General features: G+C 43.2%; 1 protein-coding gene across 1 annotated transcript in view; it reads left to right on the top strand.

The window, feature by feature from the left end:
- The window catches only part of AQP1 (aquaporin 1 (Colton blood group)), a 30,393-nt gene extending 22,378 nt beyond the window's left edge, over positions 1-8,015 (top strand). Inside the window, exons 2-4 of the mRNA XM_019508077.1 lie at positions 2,778-2,942; positions 4,502-4,582; positions 6,213-8,015. Coding sequence (XP_019363622.1) covers positions 2,778-2,942; positions 4,502-4,582; positions 6,213-6,392 — 426 coding nt within the window. The 3' untranslated portion in view covers positions 6,393-8,015. The remainder of the gene's footprint in view (positions 1-2,777; positions 2,943-4,501; positions 4,583-6,212) is intronic.
- The last annotated feature ends 10,242 nt before the right edge of the window (positions 8,016-18,257 follow it).

The following is an 18,257-nucleotide window of genomic DNA, read 5'->3' as shown; positions in this document are numbered from 1 at the left end:
TTCATGGTTTCATAGTCGTGAGGATCGGAAGGGACCTCAGTAGATCATCGAGTCCAATCCCCTGCCCTGGGCAGGAAAAAGTGCTGGGATCAGACAACCGCAACCAGATGCTTGTCCAGTCTCTTAAAGACCCCCAAGATCTTTATTTTTAAGAGGTGGATTTGAAGGAGAAGAGTTCATACTCCTTTTTGGAATATCTGGGGAAGAAACTATAGCTATAGCAGACTGGTGTGTGTGGTGCAAGGGTTTATTATGGATACCCAGGCTATGGAGATTTAACCTCCAAACCACTAATACATATTCAGTTCAGGCTGGTACTTACCAGATGTTACTACTATTCATGGTGCTTGATTGTTTCAATCCACTTTTCACAGGATGGATATCTACACTGCAACCCTTGCCCCCCATATGATTACATTTGATGTTGGTTAGTGATTGTGGATAAGCAGATGGTTTTTAACCCCAGAACTACTGATCTAGCACTTTCATGAGTGACCTGTATATATATATAGATTATAATGAATTGGATCCTGAGCTGCTGGAAAATGCTGTAGTTTCACTGACATTAATGGAGCTATGGTGATTTATGCTGGGTAAGGATACAATACTGCTTATTTGTCTTAGTGCTTTTCTAGACAGGCAGTCATATAAAAAAAAGACTTAATAAAAGAGGCAAAAACAGGAAAGCAACTAGTAAAGGATGAAAGTCAGCGGGTTTGGATGAAAGTCCAAAAGTTGGGTTACTTATCTGAAGTTATACAGATGTTTGTCTGCAGGAAATTAGGCGGGAAATCTCATGAGCAGCATGATTGCTTGTATTTTTCTTCTTCTAAGCAAGTCACAATATTGTTTAAATATGTTATTCTCATATGCAGCCCTGCACACTTAGTGCAGACGCTGTGGCAGGTGAGATAACCTACTGATTACATTGGCATTGGGTTTAATCTATGTAGAGCATGTTTATTCTTGTTAGGGACATAGCAACACAGAAACACTGTACTGGAGGAGGCTGCTTGAATCATGGAGTCGAGTCCTGTGAATTTGCAGGAAACCAGTTTTCCAAAAGGGGTCCGCAAGGACATCTAGTCTGATTCCTCTTGCATGTCCACATGGGTAAAGGGCAAGAGAGACAAAAGCACAATTTACGATATTTTGACATGACAGTGGCAGGAAAGTACATTCATAGGTTCATAGGCTGGGAGGCAGCTTATGAGGTTATGTAGTCTAGGCCCCTGCTCGAGACAAAATTGTGCCTAAACCATCCCAGCTGAGAGTCTGTCTAACTTGCTAGCGGTGGTAGTTCACCCCTCGGTGAAAGAGATCTAGGCTACCGCTGTTTAGTTTCCATTTACTTCCAATGAACTGACAAGTCCTTACTCCCTTTGTAACTTGCTGTCATTTGTTCTTTTGTCCTAAGCCACATTTTGCATTATTTTTCGGGGCGCTGCTGGTTTCTTGAGCACTAGTTTCCCAAGAGGCTTCTAAAACAAAGGGCAGAATATCAATTTTGAATTCCTTAGCAATGTCCTTAAAATGGATGGCTTGATATAATTCCTACTGATTTTGGGTGGGTGCAGATCCATTGCTTTTAATGAGATGGTCCTATATACCAGTGCAAGTGAGACTTGTATGTTTAGAGCCATGTGTGTTGGTTCAGTGGCAGAACTTGTTTTACTTCAGAAAGCAGCAAGTGCTTACATGGACGAATGGTGCCACCTTAGTTGGGGGGGCATGTGCCCCCCACAGCGACCAGTCAGTGACCAGGGCCAGTCTTGCTGACTGGGAAGTGGTTGTGGTGCTCCTGGAAGTGGCCATGGTGTTACATGTGGTGCTCCCACTTGGCAGCTGGTGCTCACAGCGGGACACCGGCACTCCTACCTGCCCCTCCACCCATCACCTAAGCAGGGAACGCAGCTGGTCAGGGGTGCACCAGCACTCTTGGGAGCACACATGCATCTTCCGTGCATCCCTCTAAGTGTTGCCACTGAGTGCTTATATTTTTGTCACATGGATGTTCTTTTTGCCATGTGGATGCCGGCTTTACTGGATAAACCTCTAGATGGCAAATGTTGTGTTTCCTCTGGGCACATCTACATGTGTATTAATGTGTTGTGGCTATGGCACATTAAGTTTAGTACCTGTATAACAGGTACTAACTAAGTGAGCAGTAACCAGTGCTACTGTGCAGTAGTGCCAACACTTGCCTTTTAAGTGGTGCTAACGTACAGTAGACTAATTCTACTGAGCATTAGCGCAATAGCACAGCTTTTGCCGTGATGCACTAATGCACAGTAGAATTAATTTACTGCACATTTAGCATCTTGTGTAGTTGCGCCCACTGCCTCTCATATGCACACCAATTACATTCTCACTGCAGAAAATTGCCATTGCATGTATTACTATGAGCTATAGTGTCAACATGGCTGCTTGTATTTGTAGGTTTATATTATTATCTGCTAAAGGTGCCATTCACACTTGATGAGTGTGAATACTTCAACTTTGGGGTTTTCATAGATTTCATAGACATTAGAGCTGGAAGGGACCTCAGAAGATCATTGAGTCCAGCCCCCTGCCCCAGGGGCAGGAAGTTAGCTAGGGTCAAAGGATCCCAGCAAGATAGGCGTCCAAATGTTTCTTAAAAGAGCTCAGTTTTACTAGTGTTCGGTCAAATACAAGTAATGGGAGGGAAGATGTTGCCTGACAGGCCTGGCATTTATAGTTAGTGATCTAACGACTATAAGGACTTTTAACTCTGGTTTCCTCTTGTTTCTGTACAGCTTGCAAATGGAATCAATATAGGACAGGGGTTGGGTATTGAGATCATCGCCACACTGCAGCTGGTGTTGTGTGTCCTGGCTACTACAGACCGGAGAAGGAACGATGTCACAGGATCAGCACCTCTGGCCATCGGGCTCTCTGTTGCCTTAGGGCATCTTCTTGCTGTAAGTTTTAAATGTCATTGTATAATAGATACTCATTGATGTCCTATATCATTGGACTTGGGAGAATGTTTCCAGGAATGACTGGTTCGTTCTGATCATGATTACAATGCCATCAATTCCCACCTACTTATAGAAATACTTGGCTCATAGCAACTGCCCCCTCGTCCCCTTGAATATCCATTATCATTGTTTCACATGAGTGTTATAGGTTCATCAGCTCTGCTAGTTGAAGACTGAACATATTATCTGTGAAACACACACACTTACGAGGATACTGCACTCTTAGGAAGCATGGGCGGCATGGTTGTTTAAGACAGTGCGTTGAGACATAATTATAACATTATAAAGGTTTAAGGAGGGAGGTCCAAAGCCTATTTCTTTTTCCAAATGCAGTAGCCATCCTGTTAGACTTCTTTGAAGACTGAACCCAGGATCTTCAGAGATGAAAGCCACCAGCCATAGACCATTTCTACTTCTTTTTATACCCAAATTATTTTCTTTTAACACAAACACATTAACTCTGATTTCCCCTACAGTATTGTCTCAGATTCCGTATATTGAGTTTCCTTTTTCTTTTTCTTCAGCCTCTTCCTCCAAGGACAGCCCCTTTCCCCTGGTTTGTCAGCCCATGGCTGACACTCACTCATCCATATCAACATTTTGGAGAAAGACTAAGTTATAGCAAATTAGCTAAAACAAGGAACTAGCTTTCCTGAAGCCAAGCCACACTGTGCCTTCCTTCTATGAAAGTCTCCTAATCCTCACCCTGGTCTAGCATCATCTCTCATGTGGCCTGTCCTTTTTTAATATACTTTAGATGTTAAACACTTGGGATCCAGATAATGGAAAAATTCTGTTCTACTGAATAGGCGCCTGTGTTGTGCTGAGTGTCTAAATTCAGTCCTGTTCCACCCTGCTGTGGTCCTTGAAAAGCAAAGTGTCTTCCTTCATCAAGCACTTTCATCTTAGCTGCAAACCTGAAATACACAACTTAGCGAGAAAGAGGAAGATTCATTTACCTCTTGCTATTCAGGCACATAGTTCCTGGGATAGGATCTGGCCTGATGCCTTTATGGACTTTGTAAGTTGTCATAGATGATTTTGAAAAAATTTACACATATTAAATTATGTCAGTAAGAGAAACTACCATAAACCAAAGAGCCAGACGGTATCATCATGAGGTTCATATCAGCATCAGTCCAGTTAAATCTGTAGAGCTATACAGATTCGCAGGAATTGGAGGTGAAACCATAGCTCTATTGAAGTTAGTGGCAAAGTTCCCATTGATATCAGTGGGGACAGCATTTCACTTGTGCTTCATTATGGACAGTTCTCCTCTGCTTTCAATGGACGGATTCAGTTTTCTTTTTTATTCCATTCCATCCAAGACTTGTTAGAAAATTCCAACCCGAATTGCATTTTGTCACTTATGGACCAGCCGTGAATCACAAAATACACCTTTCATTCTATTTCACTATTGAGTTTTGCATTTGTGGGACACCTTGTATTCTGGATATCTTCCTTAACAGCAATTCTTTTTTTGTGTGTGTGTCTTATAGATTGATTACACTGGTTGTGGCATTAACCCAGCAAGATCTTTTGGTTCAGCTTTGATTGCCAATAACTTCACTAATCACTGGGTAAGTTAAACAGGTTTTATTGCACACTGAAATTTATGTTATGGACACCATCCTTAAATCATCGTCATGATTATTATTCAAGTTCATCCCAGCCCATGGAGGAGAGATGATATAAAATAGTGGTATAGGAAACATGCATTTTAAAACAGATATTATCCATAGCACCGAGCTGATAATGTGGTCTTCAAGTTGTATTTCTGAGTTGTCGCTTATGAGCACAGTAAATACTGAGATTTAGGCTCATGACAGCACATAAACACATGAATAACTTCAAGTACATGAAGTTACTTTGAAGTCAGTAGGACTATAATAAGTTTGACTGCTAAGCAACTGCTTAAATGCTTTCTGGCATTAGGATTTTGAAAATACTATATATTTCAGAGATCTTTGCTATGACTTAGAATGGCAAATACTACCGGTGTAACACTGGGGCTTGGAGCCCATGGCAGTTGCTCCACACTGGGGCAATGGTGACTTTTGGTTGCTGCTGCACGGCTAGTGCAATTGTGTGGCAGCAGTTGGAGCCTCTCTTTTCCTCACCCCCTCCTCAAACTGGTGCCCAGGGCAGCTCTCCTAGGTGCCCTGCTCTAGTTAGGGGCACCAGTGAACCCCATCAGAATTGTTAATGTCCAAAGCACTTTCAATAAAATCATTCACTTGAACTAACATGATGAGGGTGCTGTTCCTTCGCTAGATACATGTTGAGATAAATGCATTTGCATGAGAACTTACCATTTGATTTCTTCCAGTGCTACTGCAAATGACTTCGAAGCTCACTTTCCAGGAACATTTGTGCTAGTAAAAGTTGATTGCACAAATAAATGCTTTGGAAAAGAAAATAGATGCACTATAATCCAAAGTGGGGGGCCGGCAGTGCTATCACAGAGGATGCCAGGTCTTGGCTCCCAACTGGCCCAAGGCACTCTGTACAGCTTTTATTCAGTCAGGGGTTTCTGACCACCACTGTGCTCAACATTTTCTGTGGGCCCCTCCTAAGGGATTTTGTGGGAGTTTGTGGATAGCCTCTCTTTCTCCATTGACTTGAAAGACAACCTACACGCACAGCCCTGTTTCTCTAACTCACCCACCTGGGAACGAGTGCATCATTTTTATATATACCGAAGTCGTAGGATCCTCCAGATTTCACCTCTAATCCCTAACAAGCATCATGGGTAAAATTTTTGAAACAGCCAAAAGCCTATCATCAGTGGGATACGATGTTTATGTCTCTGGTACCTTTGTAAATGTTATCCCAACATAAATATGGCATGGCTTTTACAGACAGTGAGCACATGCATCTCCCATGACCTCATTGACAATCAGACCACATTTAATTAGATACACGCATCATGTTTTCTATGCAGTTGCTTTAATTTGTGTTTTCAACGCTCATGACGTTAGTTGGCCAAAGTGACCCTCCCCAAAAAATGCACAGCAAGGCAGTATCAATGTGAGGATTAGTACTAAAGAGTCCCCACCTCCCAGACTGAACAAGAACCTAGGGAGGCATTCTTGATCAAATTGAATATGTCAGCATATGGCAAATACAGGGTGTTTTCAAGAATAGGTCTAGAATGAATGACTGATTGATTAAGCAGCATTGACAGAGGTGCCTGATGTTACATTTCAGATCTTCTGGGTCGGGCCAATCATTGGAGGAGTGAGTGCTGCCCTTATCTATGACTTCATCCTGGCTCCCCGAACCAGTGAACTGACTGACCGTGTGAAGGTGTGGACCAGTGGCCAAGTAGAAGAGTATGACCTGGATGGCGATGAGGTTAACTCCCGGGTGGAGATGAAGCCAAAATAAAGAAGAATTATAGATAGAAATGTATTGATTTCTGGAAAAAAAAATGTATCAGTATTATGGACTCTTTGTAAACAAACAAGGAGTACTTTACAGTGGTTTTTAATTCACTACAGTTTTCTACTTTTTTTTCTTTCCCAATCTTTCAAGGCATTTTTACCTGGGGCTCTCAAGTGTGAGGGAGCTAAAATCATTAGGCACCTATGCGTGAGCTAGAGGGTCAGGTTCAAGTTGTAACCCCCCTAGCTTATGGCATCTTATTCAAGGGGATCATTTGGATATACCGCAACAGTGTTCATATGACCAGTCTTAGTGCTGTGAGATTAGACTGCTTGGAAACATAGCTATGTATAACTAAAATGGGGATTTTACTAAGCAGAAAGTATTGCTGTAAAATAGAGTATTGATATAATGCGCATGATGATCATGTGAAGAATTTCCCCAGCTGCTGGCCCAAATAAAATGATGTAGAAATAAAGGCCTTTCAACCAGTTAGAAATTATTTGGGATGAGCCTGAGCTTGTCAAATTGTGTGAGATTCCCAACACACCATAGCATATATGGTCCTGAGCAACATGGCATCTCCAAGTACCAGATACATTTACATCTTCCAGCCTTGAGTTTTCCCTGTACATGCCTATGCACTCTCTTTGGGACTAGCAGATACAACACGAAATTCAAATGCTCTGATTCTGGGGGATTAGTCACTACAAACCAAACCATCAAGTAAAGATAATGAACAAGATCAAACTGATGACATGTAAAAAAAGGATTTGTCTCTTCCTGTGGCTGCTCTGCTTTTGTTAATCTTGCATATATAACTGTGCATCTTAAAACAAAACAGAAAATAAAATTCCTTGTTTTAGTAGGTAAGGCTGGGAAATTCAGGGACAATGGCATTCAAAGTAGAGTATATATACGCAGTATATATTCTAAATGGGCACAAAAATAAATGTGTGTGCTTAAACAAATTTTGGGGGTCATTTCTTGTTATAAATATATATATATATATATATTTTATACAGATAGATAAATAGACTGTTTTGTAAGAAAATAAGAGAGGAAAATACATCAAAAGGACTGTAATAAATGGTAGACAAAATAAATGACACTGGAAATGCAGAGAAAATGAACACTTAAAAAGGTGAAAAGACTATTTTCTGTTTTTGTTTTTTGTGCTACTTTATATGGCCTGAGAAATACATAGCTGTAGATGGTCTTGTATACTAACCAAAGTATATAGTCTAAGCAGATATGTGCTGATAAAACCTATCCTAAACTGGAAGTATTACCTTTATGTGAGAAATTAGGTCTGGGGGGAATCGGTGTACAAGATCGCACAAAGTCAGTTCACCCAAGCAACTCAGTGGATATTATTTTTGCTTCATGGTCCTGTTAAAGAAACGGTATTAATCCAGTTGTCAAAAATGATTGAGATGGATATGAATATATATCAGGCAGTTTAACACATGTACAGTACAGAAAACTGAAAATCAAACAGAGATGTAATACCATTTTCTCTCTTGTGTACATTTGGTATATTATCCAATGTATTGTCTTTGTAAATACAGCATGATTGCATTTTGGATTGGTTTAAAAATAAACAAAATCAGTTGTGCTAACACACTTAATGATGATGATTCTTGATTTTCTTTTTTTTAACCTGCCATGCGACACAATATGATTTCATTTTACATAGCCTCGTTGAATTCCTTACCAGTGGAATGGGAACAATAATATTCCTGTTCTTTGGCCTTAGCTGTCTTGTCCATTTAAACCTCCAGGTCAGAGTACAAGGGGCTCTTTAGCCATGACTTAATCATAGATTTATGATGCCTGGGAGTGGTGCCTTCTCCATGCCACGTGAGACTGTGTGCGCTCTTGCCTAGACAGGAGGCAGGGTAGTTGGGTCCTGAGCATGGAAAGTTTGCAGTGCTTCTTATGACCGGGTCCAGATCTAAGGAAGAGCCTGTGGATGCTACTGAATAATAAAAATAGTAACAATATAAATATGCAGCATGAAAGTATTCAAGTGAAGCATGTGATACCTGTGGGAGAGACATAGAAATTATTGGGGGGCTTCTATAAGGAACACAGCAAAAGGAGGCCAGGAATGGGAACAGATTTGACTCTCTCTCCCAGTATCCCTGGCCAGAATAGCTGGGTAAGATGCCCAGTGCAAGTGGCTCTAAAAGGCCTTGTTCTGGCAAGGGAGAAGCTAACAAGTAAGTCCCAGCTTGTCCTTTGGTTTACCCCTTGCTCAATGGGACTCTCAACCTACATTCTTGCCCCAGTGTTAGCCCCCAGTGTCTAAACCTCTCTGAGATCACAACCGAGTGTTTCTGCTTGACGTGCAATGTGCCTAGCGCATGCTGGACCTTAGGACCTCATCTAGTCCAGCCCCCTGCTCAAGGCAAGAGCAGCCCTATCCAAACCACCCAACAGAATTGGTTGTCTAACCCCGCGTTTCTCAACCTGCGGGTCACGGCCCAAAATTGGGTTGCAAGAATATATGAAAGGGGTGTGAACAAATGATGAAAATAGATTCTCCTTTAAAAGAGAAAAACATAGGAAACTGTGGTTTTTCCCTGGCAGGTTGTCAGAGTGCTAGCCTGCAAGCAGCTGCTGCCCACACCCCCCCCAATGACAGGGTTTGGGCCTGGGGATGAGGGACAGCGAGTTGGGAGTGAGGTGTACTGACCAGGAACCTCTGGGCTTTAGTTCCTGTAGGAGCATCAGCACAACGCAGGCAAATTGCCCAGCTTTAATATAACAATCCTATTAAATAATTTTAGTTGGAAAAATACAGAGATAGATTACTTTGCCATTATTATCATGATTTTCATTGCAAAGGATTCATTGGTAGCACATCAAAACCACATGAACTATAGCAGTGTTGTTCATACTGTCCTACGAATGCATACATGTCTACATTCATTCAAATCCTGAATTTGGACTTATTTTAACACTGCTGTAATGCCTTTCGGAAGCAAAGTGGGCACAAGATCCTCAGGCTAAAATTGTGTCTTTCGGAAGGCAAAACGTCATGCCACAAATTGTCCTTGTAGGATTTGGATCCTGAACTGAGAACTACAGCTTCTAAACAATACAAGACAGTAATTACTAATAATTTCCCGTTCCACAAATGTTTTGGATTACACTCAGCAAAAACACTAACGAACTAACAATATGAAGCCTTGCTGGAGGATAAATGGTGTGACAGTCAGTAGTAGGTATTGTGTATATTGGGACATATTAGGTACGTAAATATATGAATATAAGGTCAGGAAAGCACTCTTTCAGGGTTCCACACAGAGCAAGTGGCAATAATATTTTTAAATTAATGGATGGCAGCTGAGGTCCCAGAGGACTAGAGAAACAATCGTATATTAAAAAAAAGGGGGGAGAAGTGTGGGGAAAGGAGATCCCTAGTCATTATAGACTAGTCAACCTGAATCTAATACTTAAGAAGTTATTTGGATAATTTATAAAATATTGGATTTATAAATATCTTGAAGATAAAAGGGTTTTTATCCATATACTGTAATAACCGATATGGAGTGTAAATCCTTACAAGGCAACTTGATTTCCTTCTTTGAACGGGCTTGATGACTATAGAAAATTTGGTGGAAATAATATATCTGGAATTTGATAGAGCTTTCAGCACAGTCCCATGTGCTAGTCTCATAAATAAGTCAGAGAAATGTAAGCTCCACAAAATTACTATAACATGGATTAATTATTCTTTGAATAACCGCAAGCAAAGAGTATCTATTAATGGGTGGATTTCAGACTGGCAGGATGTCTCAAGTGGGGCTCCAAAGATGTCTGTGCTGGGAGCTATTTTCTTAATGACTCGGATGGAGGAACAGAGTATATTCTGACCAAATGTGCAGAAGACGTAGACTGGGAGGGGTTGCAAATGCTTTGGAAGACAGACTTAAAATTCAAAGAGATCTTGATAATTTGAAGAACCTAGCTATGGAAGACAGTTCAACACAGGGAAATGTGAAGTGCTATATACTGGGAAATACAATCAAATCCAAATCTACAAAATGGGGAGAGGCCAGGTGGTAAAAGGCGGTAAGATAGAGAAGGATCTGGGGTTATAGTGGATCACAAATTCAGCAGGAGTCAACAATGCGATGGAGTTGCTGGTTTCATAACCAAAAACATTCAATGAAAGGCACGGGAGATAGTCCTACCATTCTCCTTGGCACTGATTAGGCCTCAGCTGAAGTGTAATGACCTCCTGCTCCTGCAGCTAGGCGTGTAGTCTGCATCCAGACTGTTGCTCCAGCTGGCCAGGCCCTGGTTTTGGGTGGCGCACACTACTGCCATGTGTGCCACCCCATGTTTTTTTTGCCATGGGTTTTTTTGACCCTGGGATGTCCCAGAGTCAACCCCTCACCCCCCCCCTCCACCCATGCTGCAAGGTAGCAGTGTGGGGTATGCCTGCATGTGTATTGTGTGGCCCTGCCAATGGTTCTTCAGTGCTACATACCACATATCTGCACTTGTCTGTATGCGGCCATTGTCTCCCATGCTCTCTGATCTTCCCTGCCATGCATTTGCATTTTCAGAGACCTGCATTCTGCATATTGGCTTATGCTTCTGCTCCACCCTGGAGAACACACATGCACCGGCAGACTCTCCCTATGTCTGAAGAAGGGTGTTTGTGCCTGAAAGCGTGCAAAGAACGATTTTTCCAGCTATTTGGTTGGTCTAATAAAGGACATCACATTTACTCAAAGAACCTTGCCTGCCGATGTCCTTAGACCAACACGGCTATAACAAACACTCCCAAAACACGGGGCTTCATAGTGATTTAAGTCAGCTTTGAAACCGATAATGGAACTCTTCTGCATCCATAAAGCCAGTCACCCACACACAACCCAGGAGGTTCCCAGAGAGCGAGCTTCACTCTCACCTGCTCAGACATCCCTCTACTTGTAACCAGACAGTTGCATACTTGAACAGGAGCATTAACGAGTCTCTGAAAAAAATACAAATCTCTGCAGCTAGGAGTCATTTAAAGTTAATTTTACATTTGTCACTCAGGTTTGCATAGCTTTAAAATGCCTACAAGTAGGGAAAGAAGGAATTTGAAGCAGTGTGAAAAGAGACAATAAGGCAAGAGGTCCCCACTGTCTTCATATATAAGCAAGCTGAACTGGCTGTCCCTCAGCTACTATTCCCAGATTATTATTATTTTTTAAAATTCAAATAACACAGCAAAGTGAGTGAACAGCTTCTGGTACTATTTTGGCAAGTTCACTTCTAGTTCTGGCTGAAACTGGGAAGCAAGGGAAGCAGCAGGAGACAAGGAAATGGCAGTAAACCCAACTCTTTGCTTGACTTTATTGAATTCTGGATTATATGCTCATGGGGCTGCCCTGTGCATCTACTAAAAAAGATGAGACAGAAAGGAGCAATCAGCCTTCCCCCTTCTTATCCTGATGAAACCTAGCTAGCTGAGCATAACGTGTATGGAAATACAATCTCCTTTCTTGTTTCAGTGCAGAAACCATGATAAAGGAATACAGAGGTAGCCTCAGTTGTATTTCAGTATCATATTTCTTCTCTGTGGTTCAGTAGGCTCACATATTATCTTGTGGAAAGACTTTATCATCCTCCTACACAACCATGGGCAAATGCTATCATTGCAGCACACACCAAACGGAGGCGAATAAACAAATGCCTCAGCTGCGTTAATCAATCATTTGCTGTTTCTTTCTGAAACACAGAGGCTCTGAGGTTAATATTGTTCGCTGGAAGAGAAAGGAGGTTGGGGTCCGGATCCAGTGAAATGACATGGCATGAGTCCCTTCTAGAGGACTGACCTAACAAGCAGTCATAGGACACCACCCTTCTGACATGAGACCCCTTACTGGTGGAGTACTTCATAATCATAATCAAGTTCTTGAGTATCCTTGATTCCTTATGGTCTCACAGACCAGCATCTATACATGCCTTATTTGCTCACATACCACATGCACATTTCCTCCCAAAGTTAACCCCCCAAAATTGAGATGCATAATTTAAGCAGGAAAGGTGATTTTTTTTTGCCCAGAAAAGAAGCACCCTGGTTTTGATTTCTGCTCCACTTGCTCTCTCCACATGTCCCCCACCAGCAGTGGCATTTCTATGCAGGCAGCTGAGGGAGGCAATAGAGTTAATGGCTCATGTTCCTTTGCTCCACAGATGTTAATGAACATCTCTCCTTTTTAACTGTCTTGATGTTTCACTAATCAAGCTAACCTTTCTTCAGGTAATTTTGCCACGTGCTAGATACTCCTTCCTGGTCTCTCTCCTCCTATTTCACAGCCCTACAAACTGTTTTTAGCCCTTTTCAAAATTGCAGATCCATCCACAGAGACCAGTCTTTAGCAGCAGCTACAGCTTTTGCCTACACAGAAAAGAGAGAATGAGCTAAAAATTAGACTCTGTCCCTGCTCTATACAGCCATAATGCTGGCAAATCTTTTCCCCACCCCCGACTCCTTCATTATGACTTTCACAATTTTTGTCTTATTTGAGCTTGTGTGGTATGTGAGAAAATATGGTAATACTTTTATCAGTCAGCCTAGTGGGCTAACACACTCCATCTCATTCTCATGGATAATTTGACCTCAGTTACTCATGCCGTTGGTAACTCTTGGCTAAACTACAGCAATGCAATGTAGCTGGGCATGTAAATCTGAGTGGTTAGGAAACCCTGAAGCACACAGCAGCAACACTGGCTTCCACAACTATGTTAGGCTTGTTCTCTATTCTCTACACTGGACTACTGAATCATTCCTAGGTTGCAATCCTTATCTTTAAGGACCTTATCTAAATGACTCAAGGTCTGGGATGAAGGCTGTATTCAATAATGTTGTTTCTCTAGTGCATAGGAATCTCTACTATAAAAGTAAAACTAATTAGACTTTTCCTGAGGATGGTATGAGACTGCAAATGAGTAAACCCAGGAGAAAAGGACTGTTAACCACTTCATTTCCTTCTACTTTGTAAGGCGTTTTCTGCAAATCTTGACCTCCCTAATATAAAAATGTGGTAATATGTATAAATATTTAACCTCCACCTCCACACCCTATCTACCAAAACAAGACACATGTTCTACATTTCTTCTTCTGGGGAATGGATGAGAAAACAAACAGCACACAATAAGACAGTCATGCTGAGCAATACACTGTTAGGAGGAACTAAGAATTTACTATGGTAAGTCCACTGTAAAAACCTGCTTAGGCCCAAAGACCACCTAGCTCTCAGCTCATGCCTCTCATCTCATGTACATCTTAAAGAGTTTTGCAAAGGAAGTCATTGTTGTTATCCCCATTTTTCAGAAAATAAAATTGAGGAAAAGGGATGCAACATAACTTGTTAAAGGCCAGCCAGCAGTCCAGCAACACAGAACCAGGAAGTGAACCCAGATTTTGTGAGCCTGATTCCTGAGAACAATCCACAGGTTCACATTGTTTCCTTGTGTGAAAAGAACAATATGCAGAGGACAATGATCTCCCATTTTAATTCTAACTCCTTACAGCATGTAGCAACACTTCTGAAGTAAGTTAAGACTATTCACCCAATGAAAACTCATCTTTTCCTCTGCAAAATATTTGACTTCCCTTACTAGCTATGGCTAAGTACAGATGATCAAAAACCCCTGGTGGATGCACTCTATTGCAATTAAAGCACTATAAATTAGAGTGGGAGTAAACCAAACAGATGCTCACTGTTCGGTGTCGGGGGAGAGGGGGGAGGAGGTTGAGGGAGAGTCTTGGAACCTGTCTGTATCGGCCAAGGCCAGAGGTGGTGCTCCTGTTTGCTTCCCAGGAGGCTGCCAGTGAGACCTCTCTCCCCAGCCCTGCCCCCTGCCAGCTGACAACTGTCAGCAGAGGCTGGGGGGCAGAAGGGAGGAGGAGTGTGCCTCTGCGCTTGCAACTCCTGGCTGCAGCTGTCAAAAGGCTGGGGCAGAGGGGGAGGGAGCCCTCATGCCTTGCGCTTCCTGGATTGGGTCTTGTGGGGGCCAGGCCAAGTCCCTCCCTCCCCTGCCCCATCTTAGCATCTTGACAGCTCAGGAGCTACAAGCATAGGGCTACCTGCCCTGGCTTTAGCTGCACCACGAACTGGGTTGGGGAGGGAACCCCCCTTCCAAATGGACCCAGCGAACCCTGCCCCCCTAAGATCTGACCCAGAAATCTGGAGGGCGGGGACTCACATGGCATATGGCCTCCCTTCCCCCAGCCCCAGTTCCCAGCAAGGCCAAAAGCTGGGTCAGCCAGCTGTGTTCTGCAGCTGCTTGCTGCAGATGCCAGGAGGCTTGGGAAGTCGGGGCATGGGGAAAGGGAGACCCCCCCCCCCTCCTGCTGCATGAACATTGCTTAGCCTCTACAGAGCCTCAAGCCAGCAAGGTGTGGGGGCCTGTGCAGCAAGGGAGGGTTCTGTTCACCCCCCTCCTGTCTTCCTGGCAACTGGTCCCAGAAGCTGCAGCACAGGGCTGCCTGTCTGGCTTTTTTCTATGCCAGGAGCTGTGGCCAGCATTCAACAGAGCTTCCCTGCCATGCAGACTTGGCTCGGCCCCCCAACACCTGGACCAGTAAGCTGTGTGTGGGGGGTCCATTTCCCTCACCCCCCACCCAGCTGCACAGGGAGGAGAAAGACTTTTTTGTCTCCTCTGCGTGACACCTCAGAGGTGGGGTTGGGCCAGTGTTGTCTGCTTGGTTCAGGTTAGTAAGCTTTCCAGCAAGGGCCTCCTGGGATGCTGGGAGAATGCCCCCTAGCTTAACTAAGGTCGGATGTGCTCCAGGTATTTGATAAAATACACTAACCTAAAGTGCTTTAGTTTGATACCACATCCATCCAGGGCTAACTTAGATTGGGTTCTATGATTTTTAAAGTGCTTTATGTGTCACGAACATCTGTATTTTTTATGACTGTAAAGGGCTTTCTACACGCTTAACTTGCGTTAAGTGTAACATCTGTACCTAGCTGTCAGGGGTAGGTGCTGTAAGGTCTAGGCCCCTCCGTCTTGGCATCTTCCCAGTGAATGACATCAGGATGTGGAAGGGGTGACACTATCCCCCAGCCATGCTCTGGTGTTATTTTTTCACCCACCATGACTTTGATCTTCCTTCAGTTAGGGAGCTGGTTCCACTGGGTGATATGTCGGGGCCTGATGGAGGAATTTCTTCATGGGGCCCCTCCTCCCCTACACCCCACCCTTACCGCTTCCTTAATGTTATTAAGTGTTCTTTTCTCAGGTGCAAGCCCTTGTGCCACATACGACTGACCTATCTGGGCCACCTGGAATCTGGCAGGCCCTTCTGATGGGCCTCAATGAAGTCCCTCAGTGGGGTGACCCAGATTTTGACTAGCAGTTCAGCTAGAGCTCATCTCATCTCCTATCATGAATCAACTGACAGGGTGGCAATGTGAACTCAAGTCAGTTCATTTTAACAGCCCCAAAATGACTCCCAGTGCGGGTGGTGCAGCCACCTACCATGGAGATCTTCAAAAGGAGACTGGACGCACACCTTGCTGGGGTTATTTAACCACAGCAGCCTTTCCTTCCCAGACCAGGGAGGCTGGATCCGATGATCTCACAAGGTTCTCTCCAGCCCTAAATTTCTGTGAATTTCTGTGAATAACCATCAATTCAACAGTTATGCATTGTCTTTGGGGTGAATTTACCCCTCTCCCAATCAATTCCCTTCTTTAACAGTTCTGAAGGGAACCCAAATCAAAAGATCAACTTCAGTCTCTTTGTTCATCTGGGGTGGATCCCCCCACTATTAATTTATCTTACAGTCCCAAAATGAGACAATCAATTTGAAAAACAAAAACGTCCACCAGCCAGCTTTATGGCCCCGCTCATGGCAGGCTCATGATCCTAAGCCAGCTACCACTTGTCTCTCTGGGCACCTACTTCAATCCAGAGCTTTGACCTTCTCTGGCAAGCTGCCCCCAGCACTTTTTCAGTAATCCTGAGACTGATTGGTGGTCCTCTGACCACCCTTGCTTGGAGATGTTCACCCTCTCACCACAGTTGGCTCCAGGCAGGTGCCAGCAGGAGAGTTCTCCAGCGTCTTTTGTGCTGTGATGCTGAACTCTCTCCTTGGCTGTTCCTCTCTGGGGCTGGAAGTATCACTCTAGGCTCTGCTGCTGTCAATCCAGACTGAGAACTGTTTCCGGAAGCATGGAGTGGTGCTCTAGTCCCCAGCAGCATTCCCTGTCCCACCTGAGCTAAGTGGGAGAGAAAGGTCACCTCCGGGTCTTCCTCCATTCCCGAGGCCTCTCTTTTCACACTGGCCTAGATAGCTGGGAAAATAATCTGTGATTTGGATAATGTGCATTTCTTTGGCAACAACACACAGCACTGGCTTTTGTCTCGCTTGGGATAAATCACATACCTACAGAGGCTCATCTTTTCTTTAATTTGTTCCATAAGCTGATTCTGATTTCTGTGAACATACTAGCTGAATAATTTGTCCAACTTCTTGCTGATAGGATGTTCACTAACTGATCACTATTTTTTATTAGCTCTTCATGGTGTGCGATTTGTCACATGGTATTGATATTCTTTTATGAGTCAGCTGAAACTTTTTACACAGAGGAGGGAGGAAAAATGAGCAGCAAAGAGTGAAAAAAAACCCTTTAATGAACAACAAATAATAAATAGTGAGCAGACTTGTTTGCATAAGAATGTTGAATTTGCATAAAGAACACGAGCGTGTCTTGGAACAGTCATTTCCCAAACATTCATGTGTACAAAATATCAGTCAAAGGAAAGCATTTGAATGGCTCAGACTCAGATTTCATACGAAGCCAGCAAAGCTGATTTCAAGAGCTTTCAGGAACAAGCAGCATTAAAAACAAATTCCCAGAGCTTTCCATCACCTCAGCTACCAGAAAGGAGATTTCAGTAAACAGATCAAACATCCATTCTCCTACAGAACTAAAGCAGACAGTTCCACAGTAACTGAAAACCACAGCTTCCATCCAAAGACACTGTGTATTGTCAGCGCAAACAAATCACAAACTTTCCTTGGTGCTGACAAATAGCGGGGCTGAGCTCAGGCCAGGGTACTTTTGCAAAAAAAGAAGCCCCAAAGTGCACAGTCTATGTCACATAATTTGCCTGACCTCCATAAATGGTGGGTGTTTTCTAGAACTGCATCCAAAAAGGCCAGTGGATTTTTTTGTTTTACCTTCAGTAAGAATTCTCTATGAGCAAGAAGGATTGTTATCAATGATATACTTCAAAATCTGAAAGCTTTCTGTTACATAATTATCTGCTAAATAGAGTGGAACCAGTCCTGAGCTTTGTATAAAGGGACCCAAATCAAAACTGCACCCATTTATGTAAGTGGAGAGTCCCAGTGCATACATGAGAGGGTCATAAAATGGGCGTAAATGACAGGTGCATAAAAGGCTTCACCAGCAGGAAGATTGGATAATACTTCTTAAGAACATTCTGAGGGCCTGATATTTGCCTGAATTTAACTCCACTTGGTGTCTAGGAGCTACACATGATGAATATCAGGATAAATCAGAAAAGGTCCCAGTAATGGCATATTTGATTACCATATTTAACAGAAGTAGAGGGTCCTCCTGTTTGGGCAGCCTGTCTAACTTTTGCCTGCCATGTCTTCATAGAATCATAGAATCATAGAAGTCAGGTCGGAAGGGACCTTGTAGATCTTCAAGTCTGACCCCCCGCCTGGGCGGGAGAAAAGACTGGACTCAAATGAGTCCAGCCAGGTAGGCATCAAGCCTCCTCTTAAAGATCCCCAGCGTAGGAGCCAGCACCACTTCCCTAGGAAGTTGGTTCCAGCTCCTAGCCGCCCTAACTGTGAAGTAGTTCTTG

The sequence above is a fragment of the Gavialis gangeticus genome, unplaced genomic scaffold (genome assembly GCF_001723915.1).
Source record: "Gavialis gangeticus isolate Ggan-Ray unplaced genomic scaffold, GavGan_comp1, whole genome shotgun sequence".
Lineage (NCBI taxonomy): Eukaryota > Metazoa > Chordata > Crocodylia > Gavialidae > Gavialis > Gavialis gangeticus.
The sequence above is the reverse complement of the archived record's forward strand: the minus strand, read 5'-3'. Positions and strand labels throughout refer to the sequence as shown.